The following is a 20,950-nucleotide window of genomic DNA, read 5'->3' as shown; positions in this document are numbered from 1 at the left end:
GTACATCCATACATATTTGTGCGATTATGAATAACCAGGAGGGAATACGTTGTTCGAAATTTCCGTTCCACGCGCGATAACAATTTGAAATTGCAAACGCTCAGCAGACGTCAGACCTCAGACCTCAGCACAGTAGCAGTAAATTGAGTAATACTCGCACTCATATGTTCATATGCAGAGGAGAATATGAAATTTTATTAAAGTAGGGGAGAGTGTAGAATGCAAGTGGTGACGCTATTCGACGTTTGTAGGGTTGCGTGCTCGAGCGGATGGTTGGTGGGGTCAATTCAATTGAGTTCAATTTAAATTCATTACTCATAAGGATTGCATGCACGCACATATGCATGTAAATATATAATCTGTATATGTTAATCTGTATGTAGCAGAGGAAATAGGCTTGTGGAACGTAGGTTTGTATATCGTAGAATATTTTTGCGGTGTTTTTGTTAGCGAAGTTTAAGTGAGCAATATGTTTATGCAAACCACAAACGATTTATAGGAAAAGCGCGGATTACTTTCGCAGTTGTAAGCCAATGTTTTAGCAAATTTTCTTTTTTTCTTTCATTTAGTGTGGGTTAAAAAGTGCGTCGTTTTCTTAATGTAGTTATATTTTTTTTTTCCTTGCCCGGTTTATTGACTAATTATGTTTTTCACTCACCTGCAGATACCCTTCGGGCAACAACAATACAGCCGCCAATAATATCATTGTGCCACACGTACAACACGCACCCAGCTGCTCGGTGCGCAAAAGTCGCAGTCTACCCAATCTGCGCGAGCAAAAAGATCCAAACGCAATGGCTTGCAGCAGCATTGAGGATACGCAACAACAACAACAACAACATACACAACAGCAGCAACTGAATGTTTCGCAGGCGGTTAGCACCTCCAATATGGAGTGCTGTAAGACGTCACGTAATTTGCTTCCCATGTGCCAGATGCCAATCTCTTCTAATTCCATTATTGCCTCCATTACGTTGGAGCGCCTAAACACCGCAGAGCAATTGCAGCAGCAACAAATGCAGTATCAACAGCAGAGTGGCGCTGCCCAACAGCGCCATAAGCATCGCTGCTCATGCCTGCCAGCGAATGCCGCCACCGCTGTCGTTGCAGCTGCCGCTGCCGCTTCAAGTAGTCACAATTGCTGCGCTGCGCAAAAGCATGCGCCTATTTCGGGTTCCGCTTCATCGGGCAGCTCGAATCCACCCGCCTTCAATCTAGTCAAACTATTCATCAAACAAAAGAGCAATAATTCCGGTACAGATGAGCAGCTAATTAGTACCCATACCTGCATGGATGTGTCGTCTGGTTGTTGGCCGTCGAGTGATGCAGCCGGTTCGAGTAGCAGTTCGTCGTTGGAGCAGCGCTTACGGAAGAAGAGCATGAACGATTCGGGCAAAGGCTCGGCTCTGAGCAGACACGATGAGGACGAGGAGCAGTTGTGTGCGCAAGTGCGCAATACCTGCGAGTCGGCATTCCAGGCGGAGTCGCATCATGTGCCCGCTGGTCATCCCACGCCAACACGTCGGCACTTGCGCATACGCAACGATGCTGTTTTCTACGATGAGGATCCAAGCTCGAGCTCAAGTGGTTCATTGACGGCGACCAATTCGCCTGCGCATCGACGTCGCAGCATGCCTCTGCGTCATCCCCAATTGTGCCAACTGGCGATACAACATAAGGACGTCGGCACGGCCTGTAGTTTGCAGTCGTCCGAGGGCAGTCGCAGCAATTCGGAACAGCTTACGCAGGTGTATGTGTCAACTGGCACTTCGTCGGCTACACTGGAGCGTCAGCGGTCGGGTTGCGATGGCGCGCAACCAACAGTGTCGGCTGCCTCAAGTTCGGAGTTGATTTCGCGCTCAATGCAAACCTCGTGCGGCTCGCTGAGTACGCGCAGTAGTATGAGTGATCGTTTCCGATTCGTGCCACCTTCATTCTTGGCGAAGCTCAACAATTTGGGCGAGGAGCGACAGGCGCCAATCTATGTAATTTATCCTAATTATGCGCTACCCGATTTGGGCTTTGTGAAGACCAACTCAACGGCAGATGTGATCTTCACGCCGTTCAATTACAAAATGGCTGTTGGTGAGAGCGATGGCTCTACTTCGATGTCGTCGCTGAAAAAACGTTTCAGTTTGAATAGCAACGATGACGAAATACTCAAGGCCATCGATTATAAACACATAATGGATTGGCAGTCGTTAGCGACACTCTTGCCAACGGACTATCGTCGACGTTTGAAACACATTCCCGAAGTGAATAGTTTGCTGCCCGACTTGGATGTCGAGCTGTCGCAACGCCCACTATTCTGCATGACTCCTCCAATTCGGCGCAATCGACCACACATCTGCGACTGTGCGCTATACTTCCAACAACAGCAGCAGCAACAACAGCAGACACAGGCGCAGCAACCCAACGGCGAAGAGGGTTCGTCGAGCTCTGCCTCTAGTCAACAACCCAGTTCAGGTTATCGTGGTTCGTCCACCCTTCTGGCCGACTCGGCCGATCTCGAGACTGCAGATCCTTTAAAACAAATGTACGTTTATCAGTATGAGCAGCAGCGCATGGACTCTGGTGTTGAAATGAGTCCTGCAACGGGTAAAACGCCGCCTCAACCCATGCCGCGCGGCATTTTGCGCAAGTCTTCTTCACATTCGGCGAATCGTACGAAACGCAATTCTATGATTGAGGGACAGCAAACGAAATTGTCGAAACAAGAGAAGCGACGTAGTCTGCAAGAGCCACCCTACCGTCACACAGTCGGCTCATCAGAGGAGCTGGGTGAGGTATTCGAAGAGGAGGCCGATCTGTATGCAACACCACAACCGCGTCAGGAACGTCTATCGCGTAAAGATTTGGATGCGCGCATGCGCTTCCTCACATCGCTGCCTCGATCTGAGCTAAAGTATTTTGCCGAAATAGCTGCAATATTGGAATCATCAACCGAATATCAGGTGGCCTACGATCCGGCGGCATTGAAGAAAGAAGTGAGTCGCGCGCTCAGTCAGCAGAAAAAAGTTTCGTTCAATGATATTCACACACTGGCAGAGAATGAACAAGAAGGCGATCTACATCAGCAACAGCAACAACAACAACAACAACAACAACAGCCGATATTGCCACCCGAAACACGTCAACGTTTCACAACACCTCCAAATTCACCGAATATCTCTGTAGCCGCTGTGCGTGGTGAGTCAGTGCCACGTCGCTCCTCACAATTGGACCAGCATCAAACGGCCAAGCGTTTGGCGACACTCGAGGAGCAGGAGAAACGTAAGATTGAGAGCAATCGCTTCAAACGATTGCAAATACAATGGGAACTGATGAGCAAAGACTCGACGATGTTGAAGGAATTGGCAAGCGCACAAGAAACGAAGAGCGGCGGTTCGACACCGACTTCAGCGGCAACATCAGCGACAGCTGCGGCGGCGGTGGCAACAGCGAATGCGGCGCACAAGTCGCGTATACCGCGGCCCGTCAGCTACCCAGCGGGAAAGTGAGTACAAGTAGCAAGTTGAGCTGTAGATTTTGGTTTCGAAGTAGTGAGTAGATTTTGATTGTATTGATTGGATTGATTTGAATGCCAAAATTATGCTAAGTAGAATATCTGTAACATTTCTTGTTTAACACATTCTAAATATTTGTTTGTTGCATCATAGTTGTTTTTGTTCTCAGGTTAAAGAAGTAAACTTTTGTCCGTTAAGGTTATACCAAAGGCGAATCTATTAAAGTTGATATCGGTATATCAGCTGATTTGATTTTTTCGCCGTGTCCATGTGGCTGTCAGCCCAGAATGAAACAAAGCGAATTCATTCTTTGTTTTCTACTTTGCCAATACTTTGCTTTGACAATCAAACTTACAAAATATTGTTGTTGATCTAGTGTCACCATCTTTAATGAATGAGCCTTGGTTATACCAGTTGCCTGAAATCGATTTGACTACACATTTTGATATTAAAAAAACTTAAAATACTAGAGTCTTATGTTTTACGAAACATTTTTTTTCTGCTTTGACTTGTATTTTTTTACTTTTTAAAAAACTTTATTTTAATTTAAATTTTAAATTGTTTCTTAAAATTTTTTTAAATTTGTTTTGAATTTTTTTATCTATAAAAATTTTTAATTAATTTTTTTTTTTTACTTTTTTTTAAATTTTTGTTTTTAAATTTTGTTTGTTTTAATTTTTGTTTAAAATTAGAAAAATTTTGAAATTTTTAAATGTTTTTTTTTTTTGTATTTCAGTAATTTCTGAAAACTAGCCTTTCCATAAATTGCCAGAGTCTAATGTTTTACGAAACAATTTTTGTCTGCTCTGACTTTACTTTTTAAAAAGTTTTATTTTAATTTTTAAGTTTTTTAATTTAAAATTTTTTTTTTAATTTTTTAATTTGTTTTAATTAAAGAATTTTAATTAATTTTTTTTTTGATTTTTGTTTTTAAATTTTGTTTATTTTAATTTTTGTTTAAAATTTGAAAAATTTTGAAATTTTTTAAATGTTTTTTTTTTTTGTATTTCAGTAATTTCTGAAAACTAGCCCTTCCATAAATTGCCAGAGTCTAATGTTTTACGAAACATTTTTTATCTGCTTTGACTTGTATTTTTTACTTTTTAAAAAATTTTATTTTGATATTTCAGTTTTTTTAATTAAAAATTTTTTTTTTAATTTTTTAATTTGTTTTAATTTAAAATTTTTTTTTATTTAAAATTTCTTTTTATTTAAAATTTAATTTTTTTATTTGAATTTTTCTTTTTATATTTTGCTTGTTTTACATTTTTTTAAACTTTTTTTACATTTTTTTAAACTTTTTTTACATTTTTTTTTTTAAATTACTTAATTTTTTTTCTTTCTTAAATTACTTAACTTTTTTTAAATTTTTTTAAACTTTTTTTACATTTTTTTTTTTAAATTACTTAATTTTTTTTCTTTCTTAAATTACTTAACTTTTTTTAAATTTTTTTATTTCAGTAATTTTTTAAAAATACCCTTTTCTAAAAACTTCTATGTTAAAAAATCCTTTTTATTTAGAAAACGCAGTCTGTACATTTTCAATGCGTTTAATGTAAATAACCTTTTCTTTGTCAAATGTTGTTGCTCCGTTTTTGGTAGTTTAGAAGCGCTAAAATTAGCTATTGTGTCTTAAGTGCAATGATGACTAGCAATTCCAACAAATGTTTAAAAGCTGCTTTGTTTAGCCTGTAAAATTGGACAAACCTGAAAATATTCAATTTGTTAAGTCGATACGCAAACAATAAATTGTAACTCCAAGAGTTTCGAATTTTCGCTCAGCTGTCACCCCTAGGAAATCTAACAAATAGAATAAAGAAGCTTTTAAATCTTTATTTGCCCTGTAAAATTGGTTAAATCTGAAAATATTCAATTCGTTTAGTAGATACACAAACAATGCAATTGTAAAATAACAGAATTTTCTCTCAGCTGTCTCCCAATTGTCCGATGCTCTACATTTGGTTCTTCCTCGAGCAAAAATATTGTTATTATTTTTTTTTCAATTAGAGCTCTTTCCTTTATAAAAAATGGATCCCTACAGCAAAATCACTGAGCAAAATATATTTGATATAGAATTTCTGTTTAATTCTAGTATACTGTAGTGGTATTAGTGATGGTATCATGCAACTTTAGCTTTGAAGTGGAGTTCGTTTATTATTTTATACTAAAAAATTAAATCAACAAATTATAATTTTAACTAATTCAGCATAAGTAATTTTTTATTATATAAAACAGGTTTTTCAAATTTTTATTTTATTTATTATTATCTTTTCAATTCGAATTCTCCCCTTTATAAAAATTATTACCTTCATCATCATCAATCATCCCCGTGCTCAAATACTAAATCTTATTTACATATTTTTCCTACGTTCTCTTCTTTATTTTTTATATTTTCATGCATCCTTTAAAAATGACCCCATCCTCCCATATTTTTGGCCAACAACAACCAATTTACCAACTTATTTTGTATATATTTTATGTACTGCACCTGTGTATTTGTCCTCACAACAAATATTTACACACACACATATACATACATATGTACGAATGAACGTGTTACAATAATTTTGCATGTATGGGGCATGTGTGGCATGTAGAGCAAGAAATACAATTTGCAAGACGAAATCTGTTCTAAAACCACTCGAAACAGTGAAAACCACTAAACTAAGTATATCTCCAAAAATTACCAGAATAAGCACACAAGAAGCTGATGGCAAGGCGACGCGCTCGCCCAGTCGCATAGTGCCGCCGAAACGATACAGCATGACAGCTGGAGCTGGTGTTGTTATTGGTGGGCCAGCAGCAGCGCCGCCAACCGTAGGCGCGACACGGGCGCGCACACCCACCAGTCGGGCGGCTGTGACAGCGCCAAATACACCCAAGCGCAGAGTGCAGTCTCCAAGGTGAGTAAATTGAAGTGAAAAACTAATTCTATCTCTACTAAATGTTTTTTTGTTTTCTTTTGTGTGTTTACTTTCACATTTCAGAACAGTAACGCGTGTGCGATAAAGAACAAATCAAGCCAGCCATTAACACCGTTCACATAAATACGCATGTGAAGATATGCCCTGCAACACAAAAACAAACAACAACAAAAAAAAAACCTAATACATATATGTTTCTAAATGCATTCTTTTGGAACTGATTTTTTCTAGTATAGGCTGAAAAGTGTGGTAGCGCTCCCAATAGGCGTGCCAGCGCTGGTCTGCTAATTCGCGGATGGAGAGCAGAGGAGAGGAGAGAGAAATTGAAAATTATGCTAAAATTACTGCAATTTGATATCGATACAATTAAGAAGTGCGAAGAGCAACAAGACCAACACCAACACATGTTTACAACACATAGCAGGTGGTGCAAGCAAAACTGTTGTTTATTTCCCCCCCTCATAACTGAGGCGCGGCAACAACACGTCTATGGGAGCCGAGAGAAATTGAATATGAAAATAAAAGCAAGCGAATTGCAATCGTTAGAGAATCGTAAATGCTACGCGCAACTATATACATATGTACATACATACACGTATATGCATGCAGCTGTACGTACTCGTATGCACCTAAAGTGATATTTCGTGAATGAGCAAAAGTCGAAGTGCAGGCGGATGGCAAGAGTTGCGACGATATGCCTCGTGTATTTCCTTAGTTGCTAATCTACTAGTATACATTTAATGAGCTAATGGAATCAATATTTAATTTTTCGTATTGTTCTTATTTATATTATCTACATAATTAAAAAAAAGTTCTAATTTAAAATTGTAAAATGTAATTCAATATTCGTATGCATATAAAAACGTAGAGAAATACGATGATATGAAAAAAAACGAGAAACAAAAAGCAAAATATAATATATGAAAATGGACATATGCATAAATAGTTTATACATACATACATTCGTACATACATAAATGAGCAGCAAGCAGCAGCAGCAGCATGCATGCATGTCAATACATAAGACTTTGTAAACGAATTAAAGACAAATGTAAAAGAGCGAAGAGATGTGGGGTGGCGAAATGCGAAGCCAGTCGTCGTGTAATCATTTGGTTGAGAGCGCATATAATATTTTTTTTTAAATAAATGAGTGTGAAGAAGGCATAGAGAAGCGCAGGTGGTGAAGGTAGAGGATTTACTAATGACCGCGTGCTATCAGTGTACGCTGCTCGCTGGCCAGCTTAGAAGCGAAGGAACCCAAAGCGCCGGCGAAAAACGTATTACAAAAATTAGCTCAAATTCAGCAAAGTATTGCTATATGCGCCGTAAATGTGTGCAAGATCACAGTATCAATAAGAAAATAAGTGAATATAAAAAAAGCGATAGCAAAAACAAAAGCAAACAAAAAACATACTCATTTTAAAAGATGCATCACATCAAGCGAATGTAATAAAAGCGAAAAAAAATTCTCCATTCACCTTACTACCTACCTACATAACTACCTACCAAACTAAATAGAGCGCATTTCATTTAGTGAGGCACACACACATACATATTTACATACATACAAATGTATGAGCGCGCATGGATTTCCAATTAAAAAAGTGCATTCGATTTAATTTAGCCAGCTAAATTAAAGAAAAATAAAATGAAACCACAACAACAACAAAGCTTATTACATGCACAAGTACACACACACTCACACACACACATGCAGGCACACGATAATCATCATTTTTGCCGGTGTGTTGCAAAGGAATGTTGACTGATGATTTGAAATGAAATACTTTAAATATTTTATGAATTTTTCAATTGCTGCTTATGAAATGCCTTGAAATATCGTAGTTTGCGCTTTTTACGTTGCAATTTTCATTTACATAAAACGTAAGCGAAAAGGAATGTAATGAAATGTAAAAAAAAAAAAAAAAAACAAAAAAAAAAAATTAGCAATGCGAAAGGAGTAATGAAAATCTGCTTTATTGAAACGTTTAATTTTTTTTAAGTATTTGTAAAGTAAGATACAGACATACACACAAACACCCACTCCCTGCCAATTTTGTTCATGTCTATTCGTTGTGATTATATTTTACGTTGCAAGCGACGCGTGAGGCGCTCGAAAAGCAAACAAAACAAAAAAAAAAAAAATATGAAAAATAAAAGAAATCTATTGGAAGCGTCGTGCGTCCTGTGTTGGCACTCGCCGTTTGGCCACACGTGCGCTCGCTATCTAACTGTAGCGTCTGCGGTTTCAGCTTGAAAAGTTGTTCTGTTTATTATTATTATCATCATTATTATTATTTTTTAACTCAAACATATTTTTCTATCTAGAATTATATACAAATGTATGATGCATCCACGTTGGTATTTAAGTTGCTGCTGTTTTAATTTAATTTTAATCGCTACAAACTGATTTACTTATTTAATAATAATAAAAAAAAGCTTAACATCGGTTATTAATACAGAGAAAAAATAAACAAATTCGTAATGTATTTGTATAATCTCTATTGTATACTGTATCCTTCAACATATTAGTACATACTATCCTATACAACAACAAGAAAATAATAATTAAAAAATATTTGCAGAAGAATTTAACATGATAAACAAAAACAAGAAGAAAAAAAAACAACAAAAAATGCAGAGTAAAATGTATAAAAAACCAAATAAACATAAATATTATATTAAATAAAAAGTATTAAGAAAAGTAATAAAATCTCTAGCATTTTTCAGTTTGGGGGGTAATTGCAAATTGGCTCTTAAGGGGGAAGTCTGAATTTTTCAAAAAATCGATTTTTTTTTTATTAGCTTAAAAAATACTTTGAACCCTCTTAAATAAGGTACAATATGTACAGCTGGCTAACAAAGCGCTCCAAAGCGCGTACCTGCTAATACTGAAACTTTAAACGCATTTTTCTCGAAACTAAGTTTTTGTATACGGTGTACACGATATCTCGAGTTCTGATAAATGAATCAGCTTAAAAATTTAATTATATATTCTCTGTAATAGTGTCTCTCGTCTGACATAGGATTTTTTTGATATCGTTATTTGTTAAATTGTTATAAACAATAGTAACATCAATTTTAGGCAAAAAAAAAGAAAAAAATTTCAAGAATTTTTTTTTCAACGCCAAAATTGTTTATCGACATAATCCTACGTCAGACGAGAGTCAATACTATGTATATGATAACAATATTTTGTTTTTTTGTTTTAGATCACCGAAACGTAAGATTTCATGTACACCGTTTAGGCACCTAAGAAAAGGGGACCTGCGCTTGCAGAAGTGCCACAGCGGCCATTTTGAATATTTTGACTTAAAATTTTTTTTTCAAAAACTTAAATATATAATAAAGATAAGAGTTTAAATAGATTTTATGTACGAGCAATATTTTGTTAGAAATAAAATCCGGAAAATAAGCCTGTTTTTTCCCTTGTCACAGTAGACTTCCCCCTTAAGGCACCTTTCTGGTCTAGAGACGTGAAAATTGAAGAAAAACAATCGGTATCAATTGAAAATCGTTTTTATTCATTAGATTAATTCTTTATTTACAAAAAAAATATATATTTATTTTTCAATGACAATAATAAAACAAATTGTTTCCCCTGACGTAACAAATGCCACTGGTGTAACTGATTGGGCTGCTCAGGTACGTCTGAAAAACAAAATTCGGTCGATTATTCATCAGGAGATATGTCGCTATGGTGGATAGCAGATTTACAAAGAAAAACATATTTTTGGCGATATATCAGGCGCACAACTAAATTCCCGCTCAATAGATGCCGCCAGCAGTGTGCGCTAGTCGATTCTACATAACTTAAACGTCATAAACCAAGCTTAGACATATGGTAAATAAACTGCTTCGACACATTAGTGGTTTTGTTTTGGTATCAAATACTTTTGGTTTTGTGAAAATGTCTGATTTTGTGCCGAATAATCGTCATTTGCGGGAAGTGTTGATTTTCCTCTTTCAGTCGAAAAAAACGGCAGCTGAAGCGCATCGAGATCTACAAAAAGTTTAGGGAGAAGCTGCTTTAAGTGAAACAACGCGCCGAGATTGGTTCCGTCACCTTCAAAGGTGATTTTAATGTTGACGACCGTCCGCGTGAAGGAAGGCCAAAAATCTTCGAAGACGCTGAATTGGAGGCATTGCTCAATGATGATCCGCAAACGCAAGAAGAGCTTGCTTCAGTACTGGGTTGCCTATATTCGACGGACCCGACGGATTTCGATGACTCTTTGGGCCCATTCCAATCGAAGAGGCTTGTCCGCAGGCAACAATCTTTGCGTCAATTGAATCTTATACGGGAATAAATGCAAATCAATGCGGATAATTCGTTGTAAAGTGGTCCGAGCAATACCCAACTGCTGAGAACTGCGATTTGGGATGTCGAAAGCTTTTCGTACAAACGTTTAATGGTGTTCTTAGAAGGCGCACTTTTCACATTACTTAAGTTTTTATACGCACGTTGAGTTTTCACAATTGACTTCTTTTGTTGAATGTAAATTTCAACAATTTGGGAGCGCTCGCGTGGCGTGTACTGTTCCATGGTAAAAATCTGCTTGGACTGACGCTTATGTCATTGACGCGGTATGTCATTAAGCGATCTGACGTCTCTGTCAAAAGATACAGGGTTGCCAGATGGGTCCGTCGAATATGGGCAACACTGTATTAGGAATTACCCGCCAATCTATTTCCAAGTGATTGCATGCTTTGGGAATGATTCAGAAACAGGGGACTTGGGTTCCTTATGAGTTAAAACCAAGGGATGTTGAACGCCGTTTTTTCGACGTTTCGCCTGTGAACAACTGCTCCAGCGGCAAAAAAGGGGAAAGGAAGGGTTTTCTTCATCGCATCGTGACGAGTGATGAAAAATGGATTCATTACAGCAATCCAAAGAAAAGAAAGTCATGAGGACTGCCCGGTCATGCTTCTCCGTCGTCGCCTCGGCCGAATATTCACGCTGCGAAAGTTATGCTATGTATTTGGTGGGACCAAGTTGGTGTTATTTATTATGAATTGTTAAGACCATGCGAAATCATCACTGGGGATCGGTATCGACTTCAATTGATGCGATTGAGCCGAGCATTGCGCGAGAAGGGGCCGCCGCAATACGCGCATGAAAAAGTGATTCTACAGCATGACAATGCTCGGCCTCACGTTGCCAAATCTGTTAAAACCTACCTGGAAACACTGAAATGGGAAATCCTACCCCATCCGCCTTATTCTCCAGATATTGTGCCGTCCGATTATCACCTGTTCCGATCGATGGCACATGGTCTAGCTGACCAGCAGTTCCATTCATATAAAGACATCAAGAAATGGCTTGATCCATGGATGGCCTCGAAAGATGAACTGTTTTACCGCGACGGTATACGAGACCTACCAGAAATATGGGAAAAAGTAGTAGCCAGCGATGGGTAATACTTTCAAAGATCCACTTGTAACCATTTTTTCAGAATAAAATTGTATTTTCATCAAAAAAAAAAAAAAAAAAAAAAAAAAAAACAGCGGGAACTTAGTTGCGCACCTAATATATTATATTGAGTTGGAGGGTACGTTCTGTCGGCGTATTTTAAATAGGTATAATACAACAAATACATTATTTTTAATTTTCTTTCCCTCAATTCGAACAAAACCTCCATAGTCTTGTTCATGAGAAAACGCAAATTGGATGGACTTAGTCTTCCAACACTAAAAGGTGTGACACTTGGTTTTTCCGATGAAGTTAATTATCTAGGAGTAATTTTGGATACGAAGCTGATTTGCTGACTTCACATTTTATTGAAGGTGAATCGCAAATTAAGAATTTCTCAGCAATGCTGCAGAGCCTTTGGTAAAACCTGGGGCCTGAAACCTGCTGTGGCCCTATGGATATACTGTATTTGGATAAGTGCTGTACTTATCAGACCAATCATCACTTACGCCTCTGTGATATGGTGGCGACGGACTATGGTTAAGTCTACACTCCGGGAACTACACAGGCTGCAAAGAAGTGTGTGTTTATGCATTACGGGTGCCATGAATGCAACCTCCAGCAATGCTCTTAACTATGCTATGCTTAACTTGCTTCCCTTGGATCTTAAGATACAACAGGTAGCAATTAAAGCTACGTGCAGACTCCATAAATATAGTTTATGGCACGAAGGCGGAACTTCCGGGCACAGAGAAATCTTTAAGTAGCTATCGCAGCAGTATCCACTGTTTTTGGCACCTAAAGACGACCTGATGATACCCATAGTTTCAGTTGAAAGGAAATTTGATGTCATATTGCGTGAGCAATGGAGCAATGCATAATGCATTCTGGGAGGTTTGACGGATATTTTCTTTACCGATTGGTCCAAGAATGAAATAGGGTCTGGATCCAGATGCTACTTAAACGATAGTAATAAGTATCAATATGCTATGGGAGAAATGACAACTGTTTTCCAAAAGGAAACTTTTGCCATTCTGAAAGTAGCCAAATGGATAATCGAGAGGAGATGGAGCAGAAAACAGATTGGAGTTGTCAGTGACAGTCAGGCTGCACTGAAGGCCCTCGAGAACGCGAAGCAAACCTCAAAGATTGTTCAAGAATTTAAGAAGAAGCTTAATTCTGTCACAAGACAAAACAGGCTTGTACTTATATGGGTTCCAGGACACCGCGGTATTCAAGGAAACGAAATTGCCAATGGCCAATTGGCTAACCGTGAGTCAGCGGTTCCCCCACAAGGGCCAGAACCAATAATCGGAATAACTTCCGCAGGAATCGTAAATTGGATAAGCGATTATGTGTGCAATTTACATAAAGAGCGATTATCCTGTCTGGAAGTCCGAACAGAAAACTGTCAAACTTTCTACTGAAGCTTGGAAGGAAAGACGTTCGGTTGATGGTTGGTATTATTACAAGACACAACCCATGGGGTCAGCATATGACCACTATTGGAATCATTGAGGATTCAATGTGCCTGTCTTGCTGGGAGGAGGTGGATAGCACTGAGCACGTTCTCTGTGAGTGTCCTGCCTGTGCTAGAGCAAGGCTGCGAGTTTTGGATTCCGATGTCGTGAGAATGAGTAAAATTCGTTCTCTTAAACTGGAGGATTTTCACAGATTCGCCAAAGAATCTGGAAAATTCTCACAGGACTAACTACTTTTGTCTCTGTCTCTATTCTTTCCCATCTATTTCTCTGATACTTTCTCCTTCCCTCCTTGATTATCTACCCTCTTTCCAGAGCTCTACACACAATGGGTATTTTTAAATAAAAAAAAAATACATCTGGGTAGTGAATCATTGGGAGTTTTTTTTATATTTTTTGTTACCTGCTGTATAATATTGAATATGGGAATAAGTTCCCATTCTTTCTTAGCCAAAGAAGCCAATTAAATAATACCTGTACATCATATTATGTGAAGTGTGTGCCATTGGAAGCTACAACTTCACTCCTTCTTTCAGGCAGCATACGGATTCCTCTGACGAAAAGTTCTAGTTCATTCGACCTGATTCATTCATTGAGCCAGTTTGCGATGCTCTCATAAGAAGTGAACCGCCCTCTAATAAGGGCTGACTGCATTGATCGGAACAGATGGTAATCCGAAGGTGCAATGTCTTCGGAATACGACGGGTGGGGTAAGATTTCTCAATTCAGCCCCTCTAACGATTTAGCAACGTATAGCCTGGCGTTGTCATGCATCACAATCAGTTTGTCATGTCTACAGTCTCATTCCGGGCACTTTTCTTTTCGAGCTCGATTCAAACGCATTAACGATCGCAAGTGATGGTTTCCGATGGTTTAAGGAGTCCATAATAGATTACACCCTTCTGATCCCACCAGATGCACAACATAACCTTTGAAGCATGATTATTTTTTTTCACTGTCGATGGACCTGGTTCACCTGGCAGGCTTCAACATTTTCAACGTTTGAGGTTATCGTAATAGATCTATTTTTCATCGTCAGTGACAATGCGATGTAGAAAATCTTTTCTTTTCTGCCGTTCAAGAAGCATCTCACACGTCACCAAACGCCTCTCGTTATCGCTCTCCTTCAGTTGATGTGGCGCCCAGTTATCTGCTTTCTGGACCATTCCTACGTGCAAACGCTTACCGACGGTTGATTTGTCCACATCCAACTCTTTAGACATATCATCAAGGGTTCGACATGCGTCCAAAGCCGAGAGTCAAGCCGGATCTTCATCCAAAGAAGACCATGATATGTGTTTGGTGAGACTGGGAGAGCTTGACTGGGACTTGAAAAGAATGACACGGCCAACAAGTAGCGTTACATTGTCCAGCTACACTGCGTGAATGAGGCTATTCGACTGAGAATACCTGATCGATATGGTCAAACCTTACTCCTCCACGAAAACGCCACGCCGTATGTTACACTAGTCGTCAAAGTAGTACTTCAAGAACTCGAATGGGAGGTCCTTCAGCATCCGCTGTATTCTTCGGTCCTATATTTTCCGCTCCCTGTCAAACCATATGAAGTTACCTTCGTTAACAAAGAGGTCTGCTTCTTTGACACCAGACCAGACACCTTGCGATTTCTGGCGGAACGGCATCAGCAAATTGGTTGAGAGGTGGGAAGAGTTTGTGAAGAGCACCGGTGCATATATAATTGATTATTTTATTCATATAATTATTATTTTTTTTTAAATAAAAGCCTTCGATAAAAACGCTACGAACTTATTCCCCAATCCAATATTTATAAGGCATTACTTAGTTTTAAAATTACTTTAGTTGCACTCAAATGTAATTCTCGCAATATAAAATTACAATTTTCCTTTTTCACTTCAAGTCTCAGCCTCAAGCACAAGCACTTTCGTATAAATTAATACAGAGTGAACTGTCTGTCACCCCTGCTCCACTTACCACCGCATTGGCCTGTAATAACTCATCAATGAATGACCTATAATTGTCATTTCTAATCTAATCTGTGAATGTGCAGCTAAGCGTCACCGAAAGAATGTGCATTTATTGTGTTTGTGGTTGCAACATCACACCATCAAATTGATAGCTGCACTGAAATTTGCGGGTGCATCATTGAACGACACAATCGTTCGAATGTAGAGAGGAAATGATTAATTGCTTATTGGCGGCGCACAGTGCACCGTACCCATACAAAATGTTGGCAAAAATTGGGGAGCGAAGTTTGATTGAAATTGAAAAAATTAAAATTTCGGAAGTTTTTGCACTTTGAAAATAAGCTAAAGTGTTTTTTTTACCTATAGGGTAGATGACTTTTTCAGTAGCAGAATAAAAAAAACTCTCCAAAATGTACAAAGGTTACTGAACAAAATTTTTTGTCTTTGACCAAAATTTGATATTCCTAACTAGCAAAAAAAAGTTTTAAACTTTTTGCTTGTCCAAGATGTAAAATTTGAATATCTTAAGGCTGATCAAATTAGAGCTATCCGATTTTAAATTGTAATAAAATAACGAAAATACAAATTCATTGGACAATTTTGCTTATTTTTGTGTAGAACCATTCATGACATTTATTTTTTTTAAAGATAACCCTTTAAAACGTTGTCCGCAACTGCGCCGTAAGTCGGCCATCCATAAACACCAATTTTGAATGGCTCGATGGCTATAGTAATGTTGGCTTCCAATGTCTTAATCGAAGCTGGTTTATCCACAAAGCCTTTAGGCTTTACATACCCCCACAAATAAAAGCCCGAAGGTTTGATATCACACGGTTTTGGTGACCAATCCACTTGTCCTAGACGAGAGATAAATTGCTCACCGAAATTACCACGCAGTAAATCCAATGTTTCACGGGCTGTATGACAAGTAGGAGCAATGGCCGTCTTGTTGGAATCAAATGTTGTGAGGCTTAAATTTCCGGCCTTAAAAAGTCGTTCACCATGCCCCGATAGCGTTCACCATTCACTGTTAAATTCACCCCAGCCTCGTTTTTGAAGATACATATAGTATATGGGCCGATGATTCCTCCAGTCCATAGGTCCGTAGGTCAATTTGATGTTAAAATGACATCGGATGGGACAATCGCGTGGGAAAGAAAAGTAGTGCTCCAGAGAATCCGCCTACTTGTTTTTTGTTTGGAGGAGAGGAAGCGTCAAAAACTTATGGTCCAAGCACGGGGTGTGGGACTTAAACCAACTTAAGGCCCCCTCAAGCCCGACGATAGAGCCTCCCGTAAACTCTTCGTTAAGTGGTACATCGGGAGGCCATTGTGAGTGTAGTATTATTCAATTGTCTGTTATTGTCATTCTGTCCGAGTCCAATTTTTTGCAATACAATGCGTTAATGTGCTTCTTCTACGAATCTACGAGAAAATTCCGCGTTTTGAAGGAATTTAATTCGTTAAGATTAGACTCTGTTTACGCTTTCATCAAACCCTCTCTCAAGCATATTTCGCTCATTAATGAACCGCAGGCATGAAAAAAGGATGTGCCTCAGCGTTTCATGATCTCGATTTCTCCGTGATTTCTCTCAATCCATCGCGCAATGTTTGGAATGAGTTGAAATCTACCGACTTTTCTCGGATTGCTCAAACTGTATCTACCCGTCTGTAAATGTTCGCAGTCTTTCTTCTTTCTTATCTGCGCTCGACGGCCGCTGCCCAATGATGTTATATCACCGATCCATCTCAACTGCGAGAAGGTCGATATTTTTCTTATTGAAAAAAGGAAGAAAACTTCTGAGCAGGTTGTTGTTGTTGTTGGAGCAGCATAAATATTCCCCGTGCATAAACGAGGAATGCTGCTGCAGTGGCAGTCCTTGGCCGGATATAAATCCGGATCGTTCCGGTTACGTAGAATCGACTGTCGTGGGAGCTTCAATAAATATTTTTAGGGGGAAAACCCCTTAAAGTAACAGAAAGCGCTAAATAGCTAGGGCTCGTACTAGATAGGAAGCTAAATAGGGGGCTCACAGTCGCAGATAGAGTACAAATACAGAGTATGGTCACGATAAAATCCTGGATGGCACCTTGGAGCTTCCCGGACAGGTGGCCTATACAGTCCCGCCTATACTTGCCATTACAACGTTCACGACCCTCCTACCCTCGAGGGAAGAGTAGGAACGGAACATGGTAAGACAGGGCGAGTCCATCCATGTATACACAGATGGCTCAAAGTTCGAAGGCAGGGTGGGCGAAGATGTATATTCCGAGCATCTGGGGATCTCCTTCAGTATTCGGCTTCCCGACTGAACTGCCATAACAGTGTGATGCGATACCTGGAGATGATATCTACATTTTCACAGATAGCCAGGCGGCGATAAAATCCCTCACGAGGCAGTCGTGTCATGGTAGCATCTCTTAACGAGATGACTGAGTCATTTCACCTAATGATAACATGGGTTTCTGGCCATTGTGACATTGAGGGGAACTGCAGAGCCAATGAACTTGCGAAAATCTGTACCAAATTGACTGATGAGTACATGGACAATGATATAGGTATACCCTTCCAAACATGTAGACTACGTATCCGCGAGGAAATTGTAAGAGCAGCGAATGAGAGATGGCGTAACGAAGCCACTTGCAAAATCTCCCGACAGCTCTGGCCGACTCTCAATGCTAAACGCACGGAACTTCTACTAAGAAGAGACAAGCACAATCTTAACACTCTGATTTCAGTTATTACAGGACACTGCCTAATCGGTAGGCACGCCCAGAGAATGGGTGTGCAAACACATGAATTCTGCAGAAGTTGTCTAGACGAGGAAGGAGTTGTGTCACTGTCCCATTCTATCCATTCGTAGACTCGCCATTTTGAGTGGACAATCCTTTATTGAATTGGATGATCTCGGCTATGTCGAAAGTAAGAATCTTACAAAATTTTTGAAAAGTACACATTGGTTTTAGGAGGGATAAGGACTAGTTCCCCACCCGGCATCACAATGGGTCATGAGCCTGAGTGCGTCCCACAGTGGGCAACCCCTTCAACCTAACCTAACCCAATGAACTTTCTTCGATTGAAGCGTTTAATTTAAAAAGTTTTCAAGCTGATAGCCTTGGAGCTATTCTCATGTATATTCCATTTCTCTTCTTCTTAATTGGTCGAGTTTAAAAAAGCGCGCCAGTCGTTTCTTTCTCGTGCTAACCGGCGCCAGTTGAACACACCAAGTGAAGCCTTCCTTTTCTTCTGCTACAACCAGCTGGTATCACATCGAATACTTTCAGAGCCGGAGGATTTGTTTCCATTCGGGCGACATGACCCAACCCACGAAGCCGTAAAGCTCATACAGCTCATCAATTCCATCGCCTGTGATACTCGCCATCGCTAACTTTTTTTTTTTTGTCGGGACAACTAGCAAGTGCAGCACTCAGACATTAATTGAGTCCATTCCCTTTTAATTTTCTTTAAATCTACCCGATCTCCTAAGAAATCTGAGTACATCTTGTGGTGCCAAGGAGCCAAGATGGTCGCTTCTTAACACATCAGTGCCAAAGACCTCAAACCTGATTCGAGCGAAGGCGGGGCAGACACACAGGAAGTGATCCGCCGTCTCATCCTCCTCTTCACAAGCTGGGCAGAGTACACTGTCTGATATGCCCGACCTTTCCATGTGCTTCGCTCACAGAAAGTGGCCCGTCATCAGTCCAACCAGCCGTCTGCACTCCCCTCTGCTTAATGACAGAAGGGTTTGCGACAGTCGGTCGGACATGACAGGTAACATCAGTTTAGTCCATCTGCAGCCTCTCTCACCCTGTCAAGCTCGCTTGTGGGTGGTAGTTACCCATTAGCTAACCATGGCTTTGATGGCCGCAGAGCCCACCTTAGCTAAAGAGTCAGAGTTCTCGTTCCCCAAGGTACCCACGTGTTCCGGGACCCATGTTAGCATCAGGCAGTTTAGTCTACCAACATAATTCAGCCTAGATTTAAAGGACTTGACTATACTTGATGTGGTTGGGGGGCTGTCTAATTCCATGCCTCTCCATCGGTTTTCCACAACAAATTTCATCGCTTCTTGAACTGCATACTATACACCTCCGTTTGAAACACTAATAAATGCAATCGAAGAGTAAAGTGCAGTTTTGTCCTGCTGGATTCCACGTAGACCCCAGAGCCGGAGCCATGCCCAGTTCTGGAGCCATCCATGAAAGTGCGAAAACAGTGTTTGCCGGGCTCATTTTCTGAACTGTATCCCTTTTCAAGTGCGACCCTTGATGGCATGGAGTCAAGGGGCATGGAGAGAATCGTTGGGTCGATGTCCATGCCTTCTCTGTGTTCCAATGCCGGACAAGGGCCGTACCAGTTCCCACTGTGTTTCAGTCTGCAGATGGCCTTCAAGGCCTCTCCTCGGATGAAAGCATCAAGTGGTGGTAAACCGCTAACTTACATAGGTTCAAATATCTTCAAAAGTAAAATATCATTAAGTTGAAAGCAAAATTTTCAAAAACAAAAACTTTTTTTCTCTCATAGAGATAAGAAAAGATCCAACACTGAAGCCCTGCTCAGAAGTTTTATTCCTTTTTATTTCAGAGGACGTCAAGCGCAGTTGTTTTATGTTTTCTACTGAACAGTATCAGTTCATTTTTCTCTAGATTTACTTCTAGTCCTCGACTTTTTCACCAAAGTGGAAGTCTGTTGAGAGCTCTTTGTTGAAGATCACACAGTGTTGGAAGGTGTTTGCCTTTAATTACTACAAACAATTTTAAATACAATACAGTTTAATCTCGACATAATCGACGTCATCACTCTTCGCACTCTTGCTAGTCAATATATACAATATATTTATGACTAAAAAAATAACTATTTATGATTAGACTTCCTACCCATACATTGTCTATTTCCAACCCAACTAAAGTTAATCTTTATGTTCCCTCTCTCGAGTATTAATCCATCTATTGAATCAAATTGCGCTTATTATTATTTTTTTTCTTATTTGAATTTCATGCAAATTACAACCGTAGTGAACCATTTTCATCTTTATGCGTGGATTTTAACTCTCACCTAACTAACACCTTTGATATATCGGACTCGTTTTTTACCATTCAAAAACAAAAAAACGACATTATATTCTTTCAAAAAATGACTGGCGGTGGTATACGTATTTATATTATACATCTCTAACTTTTTATTTATCTCATGAATTTTTTCTGTTGCTGTTGCTGAAGGGTTTTCGATTTCGATGCTTAACAAACTCTTGCCTTTCATGGCTTGATGCCAAATATAAATCATCCGCTGATCTTGCAGGCTTCTCCTATTTTCATAGGCAGGCACTCGCAGAGTTTATTATTATTAAACATTTCTGGACTTTTCTTCGGGATGAGCTAATTTAAAAGAAGTTGTTTTGAAAGTTTGACTTCAGCATCTGTTCCCACTGAAAATTTTGAGGCCGGTGCACTGCGTTGGTTGCAATTAATAAATTACAAGGAAAACTAAGTTATTATTTCTACTCAACTCCATGAAATTTGTTTTTTATTCCCAATGAAGGTGCACTGTGGGACATTCTAAAAGGTTCTTCAATAAATTGATAATATGAATCGAATCAACACAATGAAGTGTGACAAATGCCAAAGAGGAGTAAGCGTTCAAGTGTTCAGCAGTCGATCGAGCAGATCAATAGAACGGC

The 20,950-nt window shown here is 39.3% G+C and overlaps 1 protein-coding gene across 4 annotated transcripts in view; it reads left to right on the top strand.

Moving 5' to 3' along the window:
• Positions 1-8,607, top strand: part of LOC129241040 (uncharacterized) — a 59,881-nt gene extending 51,274 nt beyond the window's left edge. For 3 of the 4 annotated variants that reach the window (XM_054877202.1, XM_054877192.1, XM_054877176.1), the window contains 3 exons: positions 665-3,496; positions 6,104-6,409; positions 6,494-8,607. In XM_054877202.1, coding sequence (XP_054733177.1) covers positions 665-3,496; positions 6,104-6,409; positions 6,494-6,515 — 3,160 coding nt within the window. In that variant the 3' untranslated portion in view covers positions 6,516-8,607. The remainder of the gene's footprint in view (positions 1-664; positions 3,497-6,103; positions 6,410-6,493) is intronic. The other variant, XM_054877184.1, reaches the window with a different exon arrangement.
• The last annotated feature ends 12,343 nt before the right edge of the window (positions 8,608-20,950 follow it).

This window comes from Anastrepha obliqua, chromosome 1 (genome assembly GCF_027943255.1).
Source record: "Anastrepha obliqua isolate idAnaObli1 chromosome 1, idAnaObli1_1.0, whole genome shotgun sequence".
Classification (NCBI taxonomy): Eukaryota; Metazoa; Arthropoda; class Insecta; order Diptera; family Tephritidae; genus Anastrepha; species Anastrepha obliqua.
This window is presented reverse-complemented; position numbering and strand designations above follow the sequence as displayed.